Below are 23525 nucleotides of genomic sequence, written 5' to 3'. Positions count from 1 at the left end.
AAATTACGCTTCCCTGTGTCAGCTCCAGTGAATGTAGCTCAGGGTCCATAAGGAAGGCTGGCAACAAATCTGAAGAGTGGCCCTGGGTATTGGAATGAACAAGGGGTTGTGTGAGGATAGGGATAATGTAGTCATACTTCTTTGTGTGTTTGCGGGGGAGGGTAGCAGCGGTCTGCTGGAATCTGGACAGTCGGGTTTGGGACTACGCTATAGAGGGAAGCTGCAATTATCAAAATGAGTGGGGAGAAAGGGATGGATAAGGACTGCAGCAGAGGTGGAAATGAACCAGTGACTTATGGATGCATTTTCTATATGGATGGAGACATGCTGCCACTGCTAAGCAAAGAGGGAAAGGGAAGTGCATTGGTCTTTGCTTTCTTACAGTCACTCAATGTTTCTTAGGTCGGGAAAAAGAGCTTGAAATCTATGACACTTTATTGAAAGGATTTGTGGGGTCTACAGAAGGCCGCATCATAATGTTTGAAGGCCTTATGGGCTATGGAAAAAGCCAGTTACTTGCTGAAATTGCCTACTTAGGCCAGAATGCTGGCCACAGGTAAGTGCCTTTAACTTCACTTTGATACACCTGGCCCACTTTGATACACCTAACCCCTGTGCCCCACACACCTCTGCCCTGCATCGTGATCCTGAGCTGCAACATTCCCACAGAGACTGCAAAAATGCCAATGGTATGGAGGCTTTGTGAGGCTGGCATAGACTGAGACGGTGTCTAATTGGCTGCAAACTGACCTCTAATGGCTTAAATGAGCCCTGCATGGGGAAGAGGAGCTTTTAGTAACTTCCTCCTTTAGCACAACTATTATTTCACATACAGGAATAGCCAGCACAGTCACAGGGGAGATGAAACAACCATTGGTCCAATTGTACCTATCAATGCCTGTCTACTGCTCTAATTCTTCATTTAATAAATGAGGCAATCTGAGAGATTCACTTGTGGTTGGATGGGTCCTTTTGTGGTTCAAAAGATTAACCTCACCTACTCTTTGATTAACTGTGGCTTCTTGTCCATTTGGTTTGTTGAGCCATCCACTCCCCGTGAATCAGAAGGCATAGCTGTCCATCTGTTTTCTGACAACATATGGAAAGTGTGATTTCTGGGAACCTCAAAACTAGCAGCGCATGAATACGCATCAGAAAGAGACACCGCTGGCTATTTCTCCCATCCATCCTATGAGAGATTCCTTGGTTGAGGCTGTCATGACCCAGATCAAGTTGGATTCATGTTTCAGTGCTATTTGATGCTAAAGAGGAAACATGTTTAGCAAGACTGTATCTAGTAGAACTGCTAAAAATAAATTGGGGGGCATTCTGCTAATTTGTTTTATTAATTCTCTTCTCATTTTCCCCCCCTTTAATTTAAAAATTAAAAATTTGAAATATTTTGAACAGCTTAGTACTTGGTTGAAAGCTAGGGAAAGACTTCCATGAAAATTGTCAATATTAACAAAAAAAGTCCTTTTTACTTTTCAAATTTCAACATTAAAAATGTTCGCAAAAAGAAAAGGAGTACTTGTGGCACCTTAGAGACTAACAAATTTATTAGAGCATAAGCTGTAGCTCATGAAAGCTTATGCTCTAATAAATTTGTTAGTCTCTAAGGTGCCACAAGTACTCCTTTTCTTTTTGCGAATACAGACTAACACGGCTGCTATTATGAAACCTGTCATTAAAAATGTTGAAATTTCAAAATTCAAAAGGTTTTGATCAACTCTGGCCCATGTTTTCAGTCTACCTGGACACAGAGTAACTAGCTTTTCATGAGCTAATCCAATTTTTAAACTGTGGATGAAAGCTCATGCGTGTGCTGGGTTTTCTCCCCCCAAGAGAAATGGACAGACTTTAAAAATGTCATTAGTGAGAGGCTGGGAGATGGCCCCTCACTGAGAGAAGGCATTTTTGGATGCATGCGATATGGCAATGAGAGCAGCTCTAATGGGATGGATGCTCATGGGTATGTATGGTTGCATGTCTTTCAATGCAGGATAACTTTAGAGTCCAGGGGGATGCATGGAACTGAACTGAAAGCAGCCAGGTGCTTTTGACAAGGGTGAGCTCTCCAGAAGACAATAAACAGGCTGATCAGTCTGGACTCTGCCAGAAACCCAAAAGGGTGTGGTTGGGAAAGGTGGTTGGAGATCAGTTCAGGGCTGTTAATCTTTTGTGTCCCTCAAACAAAAGCGAAAAATGGAGAGGCTGAGCTCTGCGGTTAGGTTGCTTTGCACCAGCCATGGAGGAAACAGAGACCAGGGGACATTGCTCAAATCCACTGCTGATCCTCAGCCATTTATCCATAAGGAAAATCAGGTGCTGAAATGTCTTGTAGTTGTCTTGGAGGTCGATCACAAAGGGCTGAAGAACGCTGGTTCCATTATTTCTCCTTCATTTGGAAGCTTTTTCTATGTGTCTAGATGTCCACATGATAAGCGGTAGGTTTGTGTTTCTGTAATTCTTTCTCAGAATGTGCTGGCTCTTCCTTACTCCCTGTTAGAACTTCCATATAATTTCTCTTCATTTTAATCATGCAGGGTTGTTGCTATGGAGCTGACGAAGGTAAATGTGCAGCAGAACTTTTTTGCCATCCGGACACTCATGGCCATGTTTCTGGGGATTGATGTCTGTAAATCTTACGATGCAAGACAGCACATCCTCCAAGGCAAACTCCGAGGTGTGGTAGAACAGACCTACTATTGCCTCCTGAATAACATCTTTCTTGTTAAGGTAATGGAGAAAGTCCTCACCTTCTGGGGGAAAAGCCTGTCTGTGGAACTGGATTCTGTTATTTACCTTGCTTCACACCAATTCCGCATCTCAGCATTTTTTATTCTTGCCCTGAAATTGCACACTAGATCCAAGGTGTGAATACTCATGAAATTCAACACATTATAATTGGGATAAATAGGGTGCTGGGTGTGGCTGAAGAAATGTTTGTTCCTAAATCTGCATGGAAGCGTTAGTGGCATCATGCTGTCGATCTGATGCCATCCATTTCACCTGTCCCACTTCCTCACTCTTATTCTGGGATTGGCCTTCTTGCAGTCATGAGGCTGACCTGTTTGGTGAGTCTGAATCCTAGCTTGTGCACACACACTGGACTTTGTTCCTATACATTCTAAAAGATATTCACAGAATGTCTACCATCTGTAACTACACAGGAGGAAGGAAAGCAATTCCACCCAGACTTGTGAGGTGGCAAGAAATAGCCCTTACTCTCCCAGGAAAGACTTCAAAAGCAGCACTTGGGGGAGTTGGGGATTCAGATGGGGGCTTAGGGGATTTACAGAGTACTTAAGAGAATGGATGGATGCTCGTCAGTTATGGTAAGAGGACCCCTCCAATGAGAAGTTGAATTTCACTTCAAGGGGAACAGGAGTGGAGAAAAGTTGAATGTGGAGAGAAAGATTCACTCTGATATCTGCACTAGTTGCCATAAAAGTAAATGGGGGAGGGTTCATTTCTTGTTTTCCACACTTCAGTGATTTGGTTTTGCTGCCTGTCACTGCACAGCATGGAAACATGATTTCAAAAGAGGCGTAAGGGGAAAAAGGTGTCATGGAGGGTGAGGCTTCAAAAATGGAAGCTGGGTGAAAGGTGCAGGCTTGGCAGCCCTGGAGAACGAAACCCTTCTCCTTATCCACAGAATTCCCACAATGGCAGAGTGAGCCTTCTGTAAACACACAACTTCCCACCTCTGCTCTGAAAGGACCACCTCTCTAGGTGAGAGGGCAGTTCAGCTGTCCCAGCCCCTCCAGTTCTTAGCCTGTCCACTGTCAGTCAACCAGAGTCAACTGAATCACAAGGGAAGTCAATGCCCAATGCCCAACGCCCAGGATTTCACCCATAATTCCTCTGCTATAGGCACCCTCCTACCCAGAGCAGGACTAAGACCAACAGTTTATTTCACATAGGTCACCAAAGAGCTGTCAGATGGTAGTTTAATTGTTCAGCTGGACTTAGATGGAGGATCCAGAAGTAGAGGCCTTGGTATAGTCACATATGCAGGCCCAGACGATGCAGTCCCTGTGTGGAAAGGATAGACACTGAGATGAACGTGTGTGTCTCACTAGGCTGGACATTTCAGTCAGGGCTTTTCCCATGAATGTGTATATTATGAACAGGAACTCTGCCTCTTCTCTCACTGTTCTCATTTTTTTCTGACTAGTTTCCCACCTCTGCCGAGGTTTCCAAAATGAATAATGAAACAAGGACAAAGGAGATGGAACTATTTCTTGTGAAAATACTACAGAAGGTGAACCACTCTCTTCATTGTGAAACAGACAGAAATGATTCCCCAGACTGCACTGGACTTGCAGAGTCTGCTAATGAGCAGCTGGTTAGCAGGCTGGGAATCTGGTGTACCCCAGCCATTTTCCTTATGTCCTTATCCTCTGTATCGCTCCTCAATCCTAATTCCTGTTACCTGTGCTCACTGTGTGATGTCTAAAGTTAGAGGGTAGGAACTATGTCTTTCTATAGCACCGAGAGCACTTTCTGGCCCTTCTCAAATTCAGATTATGGGATGGATTCTCCATGAAACTGGCTCATGCTTTGTCTCAAAGCTTGAATCTCCTCCCAAAATGCACTGACTACACCCCCAGAGTGGAAAAACATAAATAACCCCCTTTTCCAAAAGAGTGTAATCATCTTGGGTGATATTGCCCCTGGTGTGCAGGGACACAGCCCTCTTACAGTGAGGCGGGGTGAGCTGGCTGGGAGGAAAGCTCTGGACCTTGTCTCCTCCCTAGTCAGAACAGAAAGTCATGTTAGAGGTGGTCAGGGGTCAGGCCACGGGAAGGGCCATGGATCCATGTGTATGGAGACCCCAGTATCTTATTTAACCAACACAAAGGAGCTGCAGCTGCTCTTCCACTCCATAGGTTGGAGTAGCAGTCATGGGGGTGGGGGTATGACACCTGGGCCCTGGCCTGAAGGCAAGATATACGTAACTGAAGCAACACCTTATTCAGGCGATTCTTTGCCTTTTTAGGCAGTGGAGAAAGACATTCTCATTTTTGTCATTGATGAAGCCCACTTCATTGATCCTGCCTCATGGGAATTTCTGGACAACTTGCTCTCCAGCATCCCAGTGTTTATGGTCATGTCTCTATCTCCTCTCAGCCACCAAGCACGGCTGCCTTGTGTCTCTGCTGCAAGCATCATTAACAATGCAAAAACCACCTACATTCAGCTGCGGGAGCTAAAGCCCTCTGTGATCCTGCAAAAAGCCTGCCAGGACCTTGGGGTGGTCAGCATCCCCCGGGAGCTAGAAACGTAAGTGATAGGCACCTGCTCTGTGCTCTTAGCTGCAAACCAACCTTTTTCTACAAAACAGAGGGGAGCAGGTCCAAAAAGGACGAACCACATAGCTCATGGCCAGGTGACTGATTCTGTAGGTCCATGAAAGCAGGGTCAAAACAGCCCAATAGCCTAGCACCTAGTAAACATGGTCGGCCCTAACTGTATGCTGTTCTAGTGGCTTGGCAAAGATTCACTGTAGCCTAGTGAATAGAGCACTGGATTGGGACTCAGCAGGCCTGAAGTTTATTCCTAGCTCTATCACTGGCTTACTAGGTGACCTTGGGCAGGTCACGTCATTTTTATGTACCTCAGTTTCCCCATCTGTAAAATGAGGATGATTATACTAACTCCTTTGTGAAGTACTTTGAGATCTACTGACAAAAGCACCAAAGAAAGTCCAGGTATTATTGTTATTAACATTGAGTTCTTGGCTTGTCACTGCCTTCTAATGTTCTGGCTTGCAAGTACATCCCAGGGCAGTTGCTTGGGCGATCTCTCAATCAGTTTGCTCCCTAGGCAGGGAGCTTAGGTGGTACCATGCATCCCCTCTGTTTTGGTGAAGAGTGGTGAGCACAGAAGGCTAAGATGTTAACTTGACCTTTGTTTCCTGCCCCACCATTCATCAGTCAGGTGTGAGTGCACCTTACTACAGAAACCACCCTGTCAAAATTCCTTCAGCTACTTACTGTGATGGGTTCGGTCACAGAGACCCCCTTGCGACTGTCACCTGATGTGCTGAGACTACCTCTGAACCCGTTTTCTCTGCTAGTTTTGGCCTTCAGAACCCTGCCTTGTTGAGACAGATACGCTAATCTGCTGCAACACAGACCCAGGGTCTGACCCACGCCCCGAAAGCTGCAGATTTAACTGAAAACGGCTTAGCAAGTGCTCCTGTCTCCAGCATCCAGACACCCAGATCCCAATGGGATTCAATCCCCAAATGAATCTGTTTTACTCTGTATAAAGCTTTACAGGGTAAACTCATAAATTGTCTGCCCTCTATAACACAGATAAAGAAATATGGACAGCTGTTTGCTCCCCCAGGTATTAATTACTTACTCTGGGTTAATTAATAAGCAAAAGTGGTTTCATTAAGTATAAAAAGTAGGATTTAAGTGGTTCCACATAATGACAGGCGCTACAAAGTAAGTTACCAAGCAAAATAAAACAAAACAAGCAAGTCTAAGCCTAATACAGTAGGAAACTGAATACAGTAAATCTCACTCTCAGAGATATCCCAATAAACTTCTTTCACGGATTAGACTTCTTCCTAGTCTGGGCCCAATCCTTTTCAGACCAACGTTGTGGTTTATGGCCTGGGTCCAGCAATCACTTACACCCCCGTAGTTACAGGCCTTTGTCCCAGTTTCTTTCAGGCATCTCTTTGGGGTGGAGAGGCCATCTCTTGAGCCAGCTGAAGACAAAATGGAGGGGGTTCTGGGGCCTTTTATATTCTCTCTCTTGTGGGCGGAAACCCCTTTGTTCTTCTGTGCAAAGTCACAGCAACAAGATGGAGTTTGTAACCACCTGGGCAAATCACACGTCCATGAATTATTCAGCTTTTTGCAGGCTGATGCCATTGTTTACATGTTAGCTTGAATGTTCTCAGGAAAGCTCAGATATGGATTGGTGTCTCCCAAAGTCCATTGTCAGTTAAGTGTCTCTTGATTGGGCACTTACTGAGAATAGTCCTTTCTCAAGAAGCTGACCAAATGCTTCACTGAGGCTACTTAGTATCAAACACATTGAGATACAAGTACATAGCCAATATTCATAACTTCAAATACAAAAATGATACACACATACAAACAGCATAATCATAACCAGCAAATTACAACCTTTCTACAGACACTTTACTCGACCTCCTTTGTACAAGATTTGGTGCAACTACAGGACCTTGGTTGCAACAATGATCTATACGGTCACAGTTCATGTCAATAATGTCACACTCACTCAATGCAAAGAGGGAAAATACAATCTGAGCTGTCTGAGCTCTGACAGGAAAGTGGCTCTGCATTGGGAGTAGTCTGACTGGAGTGTTTTTCAGAGTCCTTTAGAGGGAAGGTGGTCAGAATATTTGGTGATATTAAAGGGTCCACCCCTTTGGGGAAGGGAAAGAAAGGCTACATTTGCTGCTGGGTTTCCAGTCAACATGGTCAGAGATTATTCCAGCTCTTTAGGCAAAGGGGTTGGCACAGGAGGGGAGGGAAGGTGAGGCAGCAAAGGCTGGGGAAATGCAGTTTTTTGTCTGGGGTTGTCCCAAGAATCAGTGCAGGCAGGGCAGCTCCAGACAGGTTCAGCGGTGGCATGTCTGGCTTGCAGAGCTTGAGATGGTGTCTTGGCCTGTCATGATGGTGCAATGTGGTTCAGTCAGCCTCAGAGTTGGTTGGATGGTAACTGAGGAGGAGCATAGAATCAGGCAGCGGGGACAGGTGAGAGAGAAACCAACAGAAATCTTCAGGCTCCCATCCCCTAAACAGTCTGGGATCCAGTGGTCCCGTGATGGGGCCCAAAGTCCTCACCAGTCTGGGTGAAGCCTGGATGTCCTCAGAGTAATTCCCAGAGCCCACAAACAAAGATAAAATCCTCACAGTAAAGCATAGGCTTTCTGGAATAACCCCCCAGCCATCTAGTGCCAGTGGCTCCTACACCTCTTCTCAACATGTCCCACAGGGGGCAAGTGGTGACGTACCCACCCATCTGTCTTTATTATTCCAGCCAGCTGAACACAGCTGCCAGTACCTCAAATTTGGGCAACTCATTCCAGTTTTAGACTCTTTCTGCCTATTGCTATACCCATTTGTGACCTGCCGAGAGTCCTTAGGGTTGTATCAGCAGTTCCCTTTTTGCTTAAGTAAAACCCAGTTTATACTAGGCTTCCATCTTCAGTTTTATAAACAGACTTAGCTAATGTCTATCTCCAGGTTGCCCTTTCACCTATTCAAATTGCAAGGCTAAAAATGCATTAAGCCTTATTTGATACCTGCCTTCCGCTAAAAGCAATCAACTAAAAAAAACCCTGCACAGTGCATTCTAAAATGTTATCATTGGTTTTTTCATTTTACTTCCATTTTTCCGTATTTTCTAAGATACTAAAGATATATTTTTCTAAGATACTAAAGCTAAGCATGGTACGAAAACACTGGATGTTTTTTTCTAAAAGATATGCTCTAGTTCCAACAGGGGGAGGGATAGCTCAGTGGTTTGAGCATTGGCCTGCTAAACTTAGGGTTGTGAGTTCAATCCTTGAGGGGGCCATTTAGGGATCTGGGCCAAAAAATGGGGATTGGTTCTGCTTTGAGCAGGGGCTTGGACTAGATGACCTCCTGAGGTCCCTTCCAATCCTGATATTCTATGAATTATTTCAGGGAAATTCTATGTCCTGTGTTACACTGGCAGTGCAACTAGCTGATCAGAGTGGTTTCTTCTGACCTTAGAATCTGTGAATCGATGAAACATCAGGTAATGAGCAGACTTTGGGGATATTGTGCCATAGGAAGCTTTACTGACGTGTTGAGTCTTTGCAATTCAAGTTTCAGAGTAGCAGCCGTGTTAGTCTGTATTCGCAAAAAGAAAAGGAGTACCGGTGGCACCTTAGAGACTAACAAATTTATTAGAGCATAAGCTTTCGTGATGCATCCGATGAAGTGAGCTGTAGCTCACGAAAGCTTATGCTCTAATAAATTTGTTAGTCTCTAAGGTGCCACCGGTACTCCTTTTCTTTTTGCAATTCAAGTGGCTGAAAGGCGGCAAATGTCATAGCAACTGGTCAATGGATATTGGCCGAACTGTTTATAACATTGCAAACAAAAAGCCTGGTATAAAATGGAGAGATTTTCAAAAGAGCAACCGGAAGTTAGATGTCTAATTGCTGTATGTGCCTAAGTGAATCTCCTTACCCTCCTCCTGGTTTGGATATGTAGAAGGAACCCTTAAAATAACTCCAAGGACTCCTATGAGATCCCCACACTGGTGTAACCATAGGATCCTAGATTCCCTTGTGTGCATTGAGTGAAGCAAGGAGTCCCATGGGGGAGCAGGGGACAGTAATTAATTAAAGATTGAATCAGTGTGTGTATGCACAATTAAAGTTGCATGATTGAAGTCAATGGGAGCTGCTGGGTGCTCAGCACTTTTGAAAAAATCAGGCAATTTATGTAAGTGCCCAAATGTGGATTTAAGATCCTCACTCTAAGCTCCCATTTTTGAAAATCTTGGCATTTATTTATATTATGGTAACACCTAAGGGTGCCAGTCAGGATGAGGGCTCCAGTGTCCCTGCCCTGAAAACACTGAGACTGTATGTTACAACACGTAGCCAAAGAGTGTGGTTGGGTGGGAATGGGAGGGGTGAGAGTCAAACAAGTACATTTTAGCACAATGAACAGTGTTTATGGCTCGCAGATGGCCTAGCCAATGTGAGCTGGCAGTGTCTTGCAGGCATAAAGGCAGAGGTGACTTTTAAGGAGGGATTTGAAGAAGGAAAAGGTGGGGACTAGATGGACTTTGCCAGGGAGCTTTTCCTGTGACTGATGGGGCTTTATGGGAGAAAGGAAGAAGGTGTTTGAGGAAGAGACTGGCTGTGACGGGTTGGAACTCTGCAGGAAGGTGGTGCCACCTATGTGAGGAGTTAGCAGAGAATATTTAGGCTTGACATGGATGGGTCCAGTTTTAGTAATCTAGTTGCTATTAGTAACATTTAAAAAAGAACATGGGGCCAGATCCTCAGCTGTTGTAAACATCCATAGCTACGTTAAATGCTGATTTACACCTGACTGTCATTTGAACATTGAGATACTTTCTTAAGAGCCTGACCCCCTGCCCTGATGCTCATTCACCCCACGACACACTCTGTATCTTCAGTACGGCTTATACTCTGTACTTGTAGCAGCCCTGCAATCTACCACATAGCAGGTGTACAGGACACTTGGTGCGTGCTCATTCACCCCACGACACACTCTGTATCTTCAGTACGGCTTATACTCTGTACTTGTAGCAGCCCTGCAATCTACCACATAGCAGGTGTACAGGACACTTGGTGCGGCCTCGTCCATTTCAACTGCAACCTTAGGTGTTTTGAAGGCACCTGTCACCATGGCGTCTATGTAGCTACCATTTCCATCATCGCCTGAGGAGCATCGCAGTCCCTCATTTTAATGGTAGTGATAGTTTTGCCTCTCTTTAGGTTCTTGATACAGAGAAGCCATGGCATCCCATTTTACTGCGAGGAGCTGCTGCGGAACCTCCATTTAAACAACATGCTCATCTTCCATCTGTGGGAGGAGGAGGAGGAAGTAGATGATGAGTGGGAGATCCTTTTCAGTAAGCTACTTGTCATTAATTCATCATCACTTGATTACCTGCTCTGTTCATTCCCTTTGAAGCACCTGGCATTGGCCACTGTTGGAAGACAGGATACTGGGCTAGATGGACCTTTGGTCTTACCTGGCATGGCCATTCTTACATTCTTAAATGCCACTGCCCACTGTATACTGTTCGCAGGAGAGTGAATCACCCTCCCAGGCAGTTCTCATCTTTTCTGGGAATGTTTGTCAGCCTGGCACTGGTTGCTGGAATTCAGGGAAGGAAGGAGCGTGCAAGGGGCAAGGAAGAGACATGCTGAGAGGAATGGAAAGAGTAGCTGCACAGGCTAGGAAAGGAGGAGAGACAAGGGTCGGGGGAGGCAGCAGAGGGTAAGCGGTGTACATTGAGCAGCACTTTGATAGGCAGCAGTAGAATGCTGGGTGGCAGGGTTCTATTCCTGGCTCCAGGAGGGGAGTAAGGTTGACTGGTTAAAGCATGGGACTGAGTTAAAACCCTTAGATGCTATTTGTCCCTGACAAATTTCTATTCCAGCTCCAAATCTTTGGGATACTAAAGCTGCTCAAAAAGGAGGTATGGGAGAGGAAGGGGGAAAATATGCATTTTTTTTAACATTAATAAAACTGCGGAACCATTTTAAGTCTTAACTTTTCAAAAAAAACAATCTGAGGCAGAGACCAAGCATGGAAAATTTCAGTCCCAAAGCTTAATGCCTAACAAAGCTATAAATCACAGAAAAAGAGGGTTATAATGCAATTTGTTAGCAACCTTAAAAGGTTTCAGCTATGTACTACCCCCTAATAGTGAATTGTTATAGTTTCCCACAATAGACTATGCTGCCATCCAGTGAAATGAAAAAGCAACATATTTAAAATACTAAAGGAAACACTTTCCTACTCAGCACACAGTTAATCTGTGGACTAATTGATATAAGATATTATGGAAGCAAATATCTTCGAAAAGATTTTGATATTTATGGGAATGGTAGTTGCAGTTATACTACAACTTGCAGTTATACTAGCTAAGATATGAGAAATGTAGGGGATAGATTCTTAGATATGTTGTTCAATATTCAGACAAAGTACATTTGCCTCAAAACCAAACCAAACCCAGCACATCTGTCCGTGTTTTTGATTATTAACATTTGATGGATATGCCTGGCTTGATAAATGGGTAATCAGAATAATACAATCACCAGAAACAAAACGTCTTGCGTAGTGAAAAGGTAACACACCCTGTTAAACAGAGAGATCTGATTATACTGAATAATGTTTCTTTAAATAAAAGCTGTTGTAAATATCAAAAACAAAATGATAATAATTCCATGACAATGATTTTGTAAGCCTTTTAAAACTTCCTAAATAAATAAGTGGGAAGAGAAAAATAGCAGCCCAGCTCCTTCAGGCCATAAACCAGCCATTTACTTTCTGGGATTAGGATGGTACTTCCCCACATATTAGTTCCAAATTTCCATAAGGGAAGAAGAGTTACGGCTTCCTTCTAAGCAGCTAGTGGGGCTGGGATACTGGCCTGGATGGGCCATTGATCTGATTAGTCTGGAAAATCTAGGAGATCCCTTTGGGCAGGGGACCAAATACGAAAGCTTTGGCCCCCAGAAGAGCCGGCCTTGGAATGTTGTGATTAAGTAGAAATGCAATGGAACCCGTTTTGCGTGCTGGGTGATAGAGTTTACTCTCACACCAAACTGGCTATAAAGGCTATTCCCATCAGATCTTGCCAAGTATTGTTTTGCTTTGGTTATATTTAAAAAGCAAACAAATTAAAATGTGAGTTCTTGTAATTGTTTTTTCTCCTCTTTCTCTCCATGCAGCCAATGCAATCAAGGTCATCCCCTCCAAAACAGAATCACTTTCCAGCTTAGACAATGACTTGTACATTTGCACCATTCGCCAGAACGTTAAGTTGCAAAATATTATGCTGCCCCCTACGTTAAAAGGTAAGGGTCTGATCCTGATGTCTCCAGCCAGTGGGGACACAATGTTTCTGTTCCTTAAGAGCAGCAGTTAAAGAGGGCCTGGGAGCTTGAATGCGGCAGACAGAGCAGGTCTGAACTTTGGAGCAAAGCGGAGAAGGACGAGTCTGAGCTTTGCAGAATAGGCCAGACCTTCCAATTAGGCAAGAAGTCTGTATTGTGGTCCCTCACTCTCAAGTGGGGATGGAGGCTACTCTGCCTCACTACAGGTAGGTAGTAATCAATAGTCTATGGGGAAGCTCTGGCCCTCGGGGGGGGGGGGGGGAGGTGAGGGGGGGGCAGAGCACAGGCAGTCTATGGCTCACAGCCTCCTGACTGGGGCAGAGCAAAAGCAGGCAAGTAGACCATCTGGCCTAAGGTGGGTAGATTGCCACCCCAGGGGTGGGGTTGGCAGCAGCGGATAGGGAGACCTAGGCCCACCCTACTCCACCGGGTCCTAGCCCAGGGCCCTAACAGTGGTGGGGAATCTTTGGGGATTCTCGTCTGTCTCCTCCGACCGCAGGGCACAACTCCACTCAGGGCCTAGTCTGCAGGGCTGTCCTTAGGATTTATGGGGCCAAATGCAGTATTATTAAACTGGTGCCCCATGCCTGACGGCAGCCCAGGCTCACTGCCTGGGGTGGGGGAAAGGTGTGGGGGGGAAGGGACGAGGCAGCAAAGGCTACCGAGCCCCACGGCACACCTCACAGCGGCTGAGAGTCACAGTTCCTCCTAGAGACCCCCGTACCCTCTCCCTAACGCAGAATGTGCGGCGCCGGCGCATTCAGCTCTGTGAATACAACCCCTGCCTAAGGAGACTGCAGTGTGCGCTCGGTGTGCAGGAGCCAGCCTGCTCTTACCTGCTGTCATTGGCTGTGGGTGAAGCGGCTGCTTGGGGAGGCTAGCTCCCCAGCCCACCTCTTCTGCCTGTGTCCCCACACATACTCCACCCCTGCTCCGCCCCAGGCCCCACCCCACTCTGCCCAGACCTCGCCCTCTCCCCACTATCTCCCTCCTTTCTTCCCTCCCCCATCCTGCTCACCCCCTTCCGGCCAAATCCCTGAACCCAAATGAAGCAAATTACATTTGAAAAAACCACTCTTCTGCAATTTCTTTCTAAAGAAAATGGGGCATGTTTTACATTGCATGCCAGATGATGGTAGAAGGTACCTAATTAAAAGCACTAAACTTGGGAATAAAAAATGTCCGCCACAGGTTTTTTGATATACCCTGAAGTTTGTCAGAGATTTATTTGCAAAAACTTTGTAGCAAGGGCAAGTCAGCTGTCTTGCTGAATACAATATCAAATATTATGGAATACATGATGCAGCTCTTCTCTGTTTTACATTTTCTTAAAATCAGCTTAGAAATACTGATTATATTTTAAACGTATTCTTTAGCTTTCATAAAGTAATACTTCCAGAATACTACATATTTAACTCACTGAAAAAAGACATTATTTTAAATTAATCAGTCACAGAGGTTTAGTGTGTTCATAATAATGTTCATTGCTTTAAGAAAAAGGGAACACTAATTTACTTTGTGTGATCTCCATAACAATAGACATGTTTATGAAATTTCACCATTTTAAAAAATATGTTTCCAAAGATTTTAGGCATAACAAAGGATTTTATATCTTACTAGGTACTGATTTTGCTGGAGAGTTCTCTTAAAACTAGTTAATCATATAGTCAGAAGTAAAGAAAGGGAAACTCTTTGTCCAGCTATCTGGAAGGAAAGGTGTGTTGTCCCTTTAAGGGCTCTCTTCAACAGGGGTGGGAGGGTGGGTGGAATTTGAAGGGAGAAAGGGATGGATAGAAAGGACAGGAAGACTTTGGAAGCAAGTTTTGTTTACTATAGTAATTAAAATTAAAATGTGTATTTTAGATAAGGGTGGTCTTTTGAAGGATCTGTTTAAAAAAACTGTATTTCTGAAGATCCAAGCATTTAAGGCTAAAGATGATTGTGCATCTAAAAATCTATGCAAGGATTTTTTAGAGATGTGATTTTATAATCTTCACCAACTCACTAATGAAATATTTTTAAAGCAAATTTTAAATTAAGGTCCTGAAGACTAACATGTTCTGAGTAAATATTACAATAATGCACAACTGTTTTTGTCAGTAAATTCAGAAACTGACAGTATATATCTTGGGGTTGGCAAATGTCTGTTAAATGGCTTCATTACCCCTTGAATGTCTCTTTAACAGTTTCAATGTTGTGCTAATAGGGATGGCAGGCTTTTTCACTTTTAAGTTACTAGATCCCCTCCAGAGTAAGTTTCAGAGTAGCAGCCGTGTTAGTCTGTATTCGCAAAAAGAAAAGGAGTACTTGTGGCACCTTAGAGACTAACAAATTTATTAGAGCATAAGCTTTCGTGAGCTACAGCTCACTTCATCGGATGCATCCGATGAAGTGAGCTGTAGCTCACGAAAGCTTATGCTCTAATAAATTTGTTAGTCTCTAAGGTGCCACAAGTACTCCTTTTCTTTTTCCTCCAGAGTAAGAGTCACCAGGCTGCAGCAGCCAGCTGTGGGAGCCTGCAGGAAGGGTCAGAACAGGGATAGGAAGAGGCAGGAGGGTGGACACTAAGACTCAGTGGTGCCCCAAATTTTCAGGTGCCCTACGCAACCTCATATGCCTAAGGATGGCCCTGCTAGTCACAACTGAGCTCTGGGGTTCTCCTTTTATACTTTTTGTCCCACCCCAGGACTTCCAGTGAGGGGGGAATGGCAGATTTAGCTCTGCCCACCAGGGGGAGTATAGAGGTCCCTCGCTCTCCAGCTTGGAGGCAGGCCACTCACTCGCTTACTCAGCCTCACTACAGTCTGCTGAACAGGTATTCTTCTGGCGTTTGTATTGTAAAAGGTTCTCCCCTCCTTTTGCCCCAGTCTAATCCCTGAATACGCTGGTCTGCTCTTGGAGTCATGCCAAGCTTCCAGTCCAGTAGTCGGCACTCTAGCTCGGTGCTGCAGAGTCCTGATGCTGTTCTGGGAAGCCGCTTTAAAACTCATTTAAATGACAAACTATTAAGAATTAATATAAACACAGCCCTCCTTATACATTCTACAAATCAAGCTACTGAGCAGTTATGGTGGATCCTGGATCAACTCATGGTCAATACAAAAATCCAGTGGGTGAATTCCCCGTGACTGGCCATTATCAGTAGTTGCTGGTGAAGGCAGCTTCCAGAAGAGATAATTGAGGTGTTGGCTTTCTCAGGTCAGTTTATTTGTAGGGTAAAAAGGACAGGATCCAGATAGGACGTCCATCCTCCTCTCACCCCCAACGCTAAAGCTAACCACTGTAATCTTACTGTCTTGGTCTCTCAGGAGCACCCAGCATGGAGAAGTGGTGATTTACTGGATGATTTGTTTTCGGTAGGCATTGCACTGGCTGAGTTAGACAACATGAGCCCTTCAGAGCAGATGGTAGTGAAGTGTGCGGCTATCATCGGGCTGACTTTCACGACTGAGCTGCTGCTCCACATCCTTCCTGAATGGACCAAGAGGAAGATGAACCAGACACTTGCAGCCCTGGTGGATTCCCATATCTTCAAGTGTTTTAATAAAAGAAAGGACTCCCAGAATGCACAATCACAGGATATGCCCTCCATAGAATTACTTGTTTGCCCAGGGATGGTCAGATCAACTGGACAAGAGTCAGGTACGTGGAGCTGGCCAAGGACTGGTGGCATCAGAGTGTGCTGAAATCCCACAGCTCCTTGTCTGTGTTCTTGATGATCTTTCCAGAGTGCTGTGTGAATCCATCTTGTTAACATGCATAAAGTGCAGGGTTATTTCTAGTAGGGAGGGAATGTACAGATCATTAGATTTTTTTTGCCGGTAGCTTTTAGTACTTGCTTGCATCTTAAATGTATCTACTGACAGTCACAGCCTACACAACAGAATCTTGCATCACACTTTTGAAATAAACTCCTGAGAAGCATCTGTTTCAGGGTAATTGTCAATGCCTTTTTTCTTTAAAAAAAGAAAGGAAAATTCTATTAAAAAACCTCAGCTGTTGCAGCATTAGGAATGCTATTGTAAATGCATTCAAGTCACTCCTGCGGTACCTAGAGAGAGACAGTTGGGTGCAGGGGATAGGAAACTGACCTGGCACACACAGGAAACCTAATCTCTACTTCTGGCTCTGTGTTTCAGTTTTCCATTCCCAACTTTGTCTGATTCGTATGTAGATTATAAACTCATCGGTGCAGGGATTGTCTTTTATTATGCGTTTATACAGTGCCCAGGACAATGTAACCCTCAGCTCAGTTGAGATTTCTGTTGAGTTATTTTAATACAAACAATAATAACCATGATGTGGCAGCATATACTTTAAAGCACTAAATTATAGTAATTCCAAACCCCCTAACATACTGTGAGGATGAATAGAGGTCAAAATGGGCTGGTATGAGCTAATATGTCTTACCCTTGAATTTATTTTGTTCTGTTCTCCTCCTACCTCACCTAGATTCCACTAAACCCTCCCTATGGTGTCTAAGGGCTTGTCTACACACAGATTGGCACAGAAATCACCATACATCTTTTGTTATTTCACATCTTTTGTTATTTCAGTGCAAGTTTGGCACCAACAAAAGCAACATGAGTGAATTAAAGTGGATGAGGTTATTTCGGAGTCTGCTGGTGTATAACCAAGTGGTGATAATCCATGTAGTGTGGAACTCTGGCCCAAATGTGGAGGTTGAGGAGCCTACTACATCCGTGGCTAAGGACTGCATTTTTTAACTCAGGCAGTAATGTCTCATGCTTTCAGATCTGGTGGTTCTGGGTTTGATCCCTACCACCCACCCCCCAGGACAGTGTTACACCTTCAGTGTGGACAGTTCCATCAGTGGCTGCAGCAGAAACAGAGCCCTGCATGAGAGCTGGCCTAGCTGACAGCTTATGGATAAATCCACGTTGTCTTTCAGATATCCGCTCTTCTGTTTATAACCGAATCAAGCAAGAACAGCTGGTGATGCAAAGCAGCATCATGGCGTTCTGCACACCACTGCTGCAGGAAGCAGCCTATGAGGTCTGGCTGAAGAGCCAGAAGAAAGCCTTACATCTCAAGTGCGTGAACTATCTAGAAGGGCAGGCTCACAAATGCAGACGCTGCGGAGAAGGGGACTTCATTTCATTTCACCGTCACACCGTGGAGATGATGCTGGTGAACACTGAGTCTCAGGAAGACATTTCTGAGCAGCACAAGGAATACCCGTTCAGTGAAGCAGCCTCACTGATCATTAATACAACCCTGAAAAAGCTTCAGGCACCCTCATTTGAAGGTAAATGGAAGCCCTGGTTTCTACTGTGCTCCCCAAGGGACCATGCTGCTGGGAGGGGGCAGAATCTTACAGGGAAGGCTTTGCTCACTGCTGCAGAGACTAAGGCTATGCAGACATTGCACAATCCTCAACGCATCTGCACGGGAATGTATTGAGTCTCAGCATTCTCTGAGACCTGGGGCCTGGTGGGTGTGACTAAGTGTACTTCTGGGCAACTTCTGCTCCTAGCTGGTGGGATGCACCAGACACCTTTGCCAAGTCCCTCTCTCCCTTCTCCTTCACCTCCAGTAGCCCCGTTTGCTCCATATCCCCTCCCGCCCTAGGGGAAATGTGGAGAGGCATCCTGGCCCTCTTTCCATGCCCTCACAATCCCCTTATTTTCCCCTATATCCCCACTTTACTCAAGCCCCACATATGCTGTAACCTTTGCATGCCCCCTCACATTTCTGCTCAGCCTTTAGGTCTGGTGTCAGGATCTGAAGGGTAGGGGAAAGTCCAGGGCTGTGGTGGGGGCAGCGTGGGGCTGTGAAGGTGTAGCGGGAAGCAGGCAGAGGTGTGGAGTGGAAGGACTGTGTGCAGGGAAGGAGGCTATGTTAGCTGGGCTGGTGATATGTGAAGGGGGTACCTAGGCTGGGCCAAATTCTGCCTTCAGCTACACCTAGACACAGGGCCTAGAGTACTCCACACTTCCATGGCTGCTGGGGAACTGAGTCCTTGCCCCAGAATTGTTCTTCATAATCTGAGCTCTCTTGTTGGGACAGATATGTTTATAGGCTTTATGATGGTGGAGAAAATGGAAACAGATGCAGTATCACCTGCCTGAAACAATGGCTTTGAGGAAAAATGGCTGTGAGAGGTGTGACCCATCCCATTCATCTTAATCAGGGCCCTGTGGACTCTGTTTCAGCAGCCATAGAATTTTCCAAAGAATTCACCCTGTTGGTAGAATTTAGGAGTTCTGCTGCAGGATTTGGTCCACTGCAAGCTCTTTGAGGCAGGGACCTTTTGTTCTGTGCTTGTTCAGCCCCTAGCACAGTGGGGTCCTGATCTCTGACTGGGTCTCCTGGGCACTATGGCAATCAAATAATAAATAACAGTTGTTCCACAGAGCACAGCAGGCCCTGGCTGTGTAACCCCCACCAGTAGGGACCTACCAAATTCACGGTCCATTTTGGTCAATTTTGTGGTCATGAGATTTTAAAAATCATTAATTTCATGATTTCAGATATTTAAATCTGAAATTTCATGGTGTTGTAACTGCAAGGGTCCTGACCCAAAAGAGGGTTGTGTAGGAGTCACAAGGTTATTGTAGGGGGGGGACGCAGTATTGCCACCTTTACTTCTGCGCTGGTGCTGGTGGGACACTGCCTTCAGAGCTGGGTACCTGGCCAGCAGCTGCTGCTTTCTGACCACCCAGCTCTGAAGGCAAGACAGAAGTAAGGATGGCAATACTGTGACCCCCCCACAGCCCTCTTTTGGGTTGGGACCCCAGGTTTGAGAAACGTTGGTCTCCCCTGTAAAATTTGTGTGTTTTTACCCTATACTATACAGAAGACCAGATTTCATGGAAGATACCAGATTTCACGGTCAGTGAGGCATGGTTCACGGCCATGAATTTGGTAGGGCCCTACCCCTGGGCAGTTGGTGGGGTTGAGTGGGTCTAACTGAGGACAGAACTTACCCTTTGTCTTTTAAATGTTTAGATTGTAAGTGTTTTTGGAGAGGGACCATCTTTGTATTCTGAGTCAGTATAGCACCTAGCACAATGGCCCACTGGCTTCCGCTGGCTACTACCATGCAAATAGCGATGAGGAGTTGTTCTACAGCTCTTTATTAACATCTGTTTCTCCCTCTGATTTTGCAGGGATGGAAGGAAAAGCTGTGACAGCTGAGGCTTCCCTAGCCACCACATGCTTCCCTGAAAGTGTCCAGAGGACAAGTGAAGGTAAAATGTCCCATCAGATACAGGTTTCAGAAAATCACAGTAACCTGGAGAGAGCGAGGCAAGACCACCACGCTAAAATCCAGGGAGCTGTGGCGAGAAAGATTGGAGCAGTGGTTCCCAAACTTGTTCCACCGCTTGTGCAGGGAAAGCCCCTGCCGGGCCAGGCCGGTTTGTTTACCTGCCGCGTCCACAGTTTCGGCCGATCGCGGCTCCCAGTGGCTGTGGTTCACTGCTCCAGGCCAATGGGAGCTGCTTGAAGCGGTGCGGGCTGAGGGACGTACTGGCCGCCACTTCCAGCAGCTCCCGTTGGCCTGGAGCAGCAAACTGCGGCCACTGGGAGCCACGATTGGCTGAACCTGAGGACGCAGCAGGTAAACAAACTGTCCTGGCCTGCCAGGGGCTTTCCCTGCACAAGCAGTGGAATAAGTTTGGGAACCACTGGTATGGAGAGTGGAGAAGGATTCAGGGGCAGTGTAGTACTAGTAGCACATCCTCACCTTGTGGGCACCCCTCATGCTGCCTTGCACAGGGTCCTTGTCTCCTGCCTCACCTACTGGGGTCATTCTCTGCCCTTCGGTGGCCTTTCTCAGGCTTCCTCTTTGCCCCTTCTGGGGGTGCTGTGGCATGGCCATAAGGCCAAGGCACATGGAAATTTAAACCCCTTTCAGGGATAACATGAAGAAGTCCAAATGAAAGTCCAATCAGATCATCAAACTAATACCTCTTCTGCAGCATCAGGGTCCACTATAGTTCCTTTGCTGGCCCTCCCTCAGGGTTTCTCCTGCAGGGCCCCAATCCACTCCTGTAGAGTTCTTCCTCTGGTGTTTCCTGTCTGTTAAACCCGCTGTCAAGGCTTTGCTCCATCAGAAATCTGTGTGCTCTGTAGTCTGTCCCCACCTGAGCACCCTCAGTCTATTTAAAATGCCTTGCTCTGTTTCCTTTGGCCAGGAGGCAATTAGTTAATCACTTCCCAAGTGTGGAATATGACTAATTGGGTTCTTTCCCTTGCCTTGCAGGTGATGGGAAGAAAGCCCCATCACAGGGAGCAATTGACTATGGTCCAGCCCCTCAAAGGTATTTACGCATCTAACTCCCATTGATTTCAATGGAAGCTCGGCGCCTAAATACCTTTGAGGCCTAGTCCCCTGAGTCAGTACTGACCTAGTGACCTACTATGGTGCTAGGGAGTGCTGCCTGGCTGGAGACTTCCCATTGTTCAGATGAAATGTAAAATTGAGCTCCGTAAGATCCTATGGCAAATGAGGCAACAAGAAGGATCCAAGCCCAGGTGTTCTGATCAAGTTCTAGTTTGGGTCATTCCTTTCTGCCTGCTTCTGTTCAGACAGCCTGAAGGTTGAAACATTGGCTCTCTCTAAAGAATGCTGCTGTTCACAGTATGAGTAGGAAAATATGTGCAATATGTAACAAACCTATTGCCAAATAATTAAAGAGAAGAGTAAGCCTACTTCATTGGAGTTGGATTAAAGTGAATTTGACTTAGTATGTTAATGTATGAGAATGTACAGCTTTGCACAGACTCTGCGAAAGAACTGGGCATTTAGTTCTTAATGAAATGAGTTAGGTGGATTAGAGGTACCGTGTGTGGTGGTGTTTTGTGATAATAATTAAACCTCTCTCTCTATATATATATTCTCCCCTACACCACTGAGCTGTTCATCGCACCAGGTCTAAGAATGTAACAAATGGAGTAGGGGCATTACGCTTATTGTGGGAATAAAACATGGCCAAAGGGGGAACTGAAAATACAATAAAACTTCTTACAGTATTTATACAGTGTTTTTCAATGGCATCATGTTTTACAGTTTATTTAAACATGGAGTACTCTCCCACCAATGAAATGCAGCCATCTCTGGGGTGGAGAACTGCAACTACTCTGTATCAGCAACATTACCCAACAGGGTGTTTTAAGGAGTAGTAGGGAAGGAATAACTATTTCAAATGACACTCCGAAAGGTGTTTATGGAGCCGAATGTACATTTTCACAAAGAAATTAGGCCAGGACAACAGGGTTGCCATCTCTAACTTTTGAGAAAAGTGCTATGAAATCTTTCATGACCGTGAATGGTCAGTACCTGAGTTTGGCATGTCATACAAAAGACAGTCATACTATGCTGGTTGTGGTCCTTTTGCAGAAAGAAATGAATGGAGTGTTCAAGTCATCATGTACAAAAGAGTACAACAGAAAATGGCTAATGCTCAATGGCAAGTCTATTGGGATGGTAGTCACTTTCATAGATGCAGCACTCTCTTTCTCATCTGCAGGCTGCAGGCGGGGTCGCGATGAAAGCTCATCACACTCTCTTTCCAATAAGCAGAGGCAGGTGATGACTCTAAGATGGTTTTTCAGAGGAACTTTATTCTTTGATTCTTTTTCATGTTGAGCAGGTGTACCCTTGACTAGGATCTCTGTGTCCAGACAACCATCTCCTGAAATTTTCCAGATCCCCAATGCCAGTAAAGATTCTTCTCTATGTATGCAACCTGTACCAGAACCATTTGTCTTGAACAAAGGATGTGTGCGGCAGGCACCCTTAGATAATGCCTTCTCCCTTGTTCTTTGAATTTCAGACATCACTACTTCTACTGTCTCCAAGAAGTTAGAGTTATTACTTCCACAAGACATTGAGAAAGGTAAATTCAAGCTTATCTTCCTGGAATGTAACAGATCAGCCAGGGGTTCCTTTTAGACTCAGTCAGTGCAGCAATGAGAAATTAAAGACCAAATCCATGCTTGACTGTAACAGCTTCTAACTCAAACAGAACTGTGCTTGTCTAGCTCAAATCACAGATTTATTAGATATTGGACTTCCACTGATTTCAATGGGGGTTGCATCTTTGTAACGGAGAGCAGAATTTGGCTCCTCAGCATCATATATTAGCCTGAAAAATTCAGGAATGAAAAATATTGTTTAAAAGAACGCAACAAACAAAAATAGGTGGCTAGAGGGAACTGAATTTCTTCCCCTTCCCTCTGACTAAATAAGGCTATGTCTACACTACAGACCTTACAGCGGCACATCTGTAAGGTCTCATGTGTAGCTGCTCTATGCCGGCGGGAGAGAGCTCTCCTGTCTGCATATTTAAACCACCCCCAAGAAGCAGCGGTAGCTATGTTGGCAGGAGACACTTTCCCACTGACATAGCTGTGTCCACACTGGCGCTTTGTCAGTGAAACTTATGTCAGTCAGGGTGTGTTTTTTCACACACGCGCTGACCAACAAAAGTTTTGCCAACAAAAGTGCTAGTGTAGCCAAAGCCTAAAATGCTGCACTGAAAAGAACCTTTAACAGTTTGATGAAGAGCACTATGGACTAACAGGTTTGGGCAAAAAGCCCCACCCAGTGGTTCTCAACCTGCTGCCCACGGGCTGCTTATGGCCCAATCAGCACAGAGCTGCGGCCCGTGTGAAATCCTCAGGGCCATAGAGGTAGTATTGGATGCAGCCCACATAACACGTTGTGGGCCACATGTGCAGCCCACAATGGTAAATAGGTTGAAAACCACTGGGTTAGATCATATACTGGTGTAAGGGGGTGTAGCTGTGCTGACATCAATGGAGCTATGCTGATTTACACCAGCTAAAGATCTGGGCCATAAAGAACATTTTTGGGAGTAGTGGGTGTTTCTCCTCTTTAAGCCGTTGGCATTTGGAGGAT

The 23525-nt window shown here is 45.3% G+C and overlaps 1 protein-coding gene across 1 annotated transcript in view; it reads left to right on the top strand.

Moving 5' to 3' along the window:
• ADCY10 (adenylate cyclase 10) overlaps positions 1-23525 on the top strand; it is a 69965-nt gene that overhangs the window by 26963 nt on the left and 19477 nt on the right. The window contains exons 13-22 of the mRNA XM_043490851.1: positions 385-556; positions 2547-2739; positions 4181-4267; positions 5006-5289; positions 10502-10638; positions 12470-12595; positions 15995-16276; positions 17547-17903; positions 19768-19848; positions 22438-22500. Of these exons, the coding sequence (XP_043346786.1) occupies positions 385-556; positions 2547-2739; positions 4181-4267; positions 5006-5289; positions 10502-10638; positions 12470-12595; positions 15995-16276; positions 17547-17903; positions 19768-19848; positions 22438-22500 (1782 nt within the window). The remainder of the gene's footprint in view (positions 1-384; positions 557-2546; positions 2740-4180; positions 4268-5005; positions 5290-10501; positions 10639-12469; positions 12596-15994; positions 16277-17546; positions 17904-19767; positions 19849-22437; positions 22501-23525) is intronic.

The sequence above is a fragment of the Dermochelys coriacea genome, chromosome 8 (assembly GCF_009764565.3).
Source record: "Dermochelys coriacea isolate rDerCor1 chromosome 8, rDerCor1.pri.v4, whole genome shotgun sequence".
Taxonomy (NCBI): Eukaryota; Metazoa; Chordata; order Testudines; family Dermochelyidae; genus Dermochelys; species Dermochelys coriacea.
Note: the sequence above shows the minus strand (reverse complement) of the source record. Positions and strands in the feature narration are given on the sequence as shown.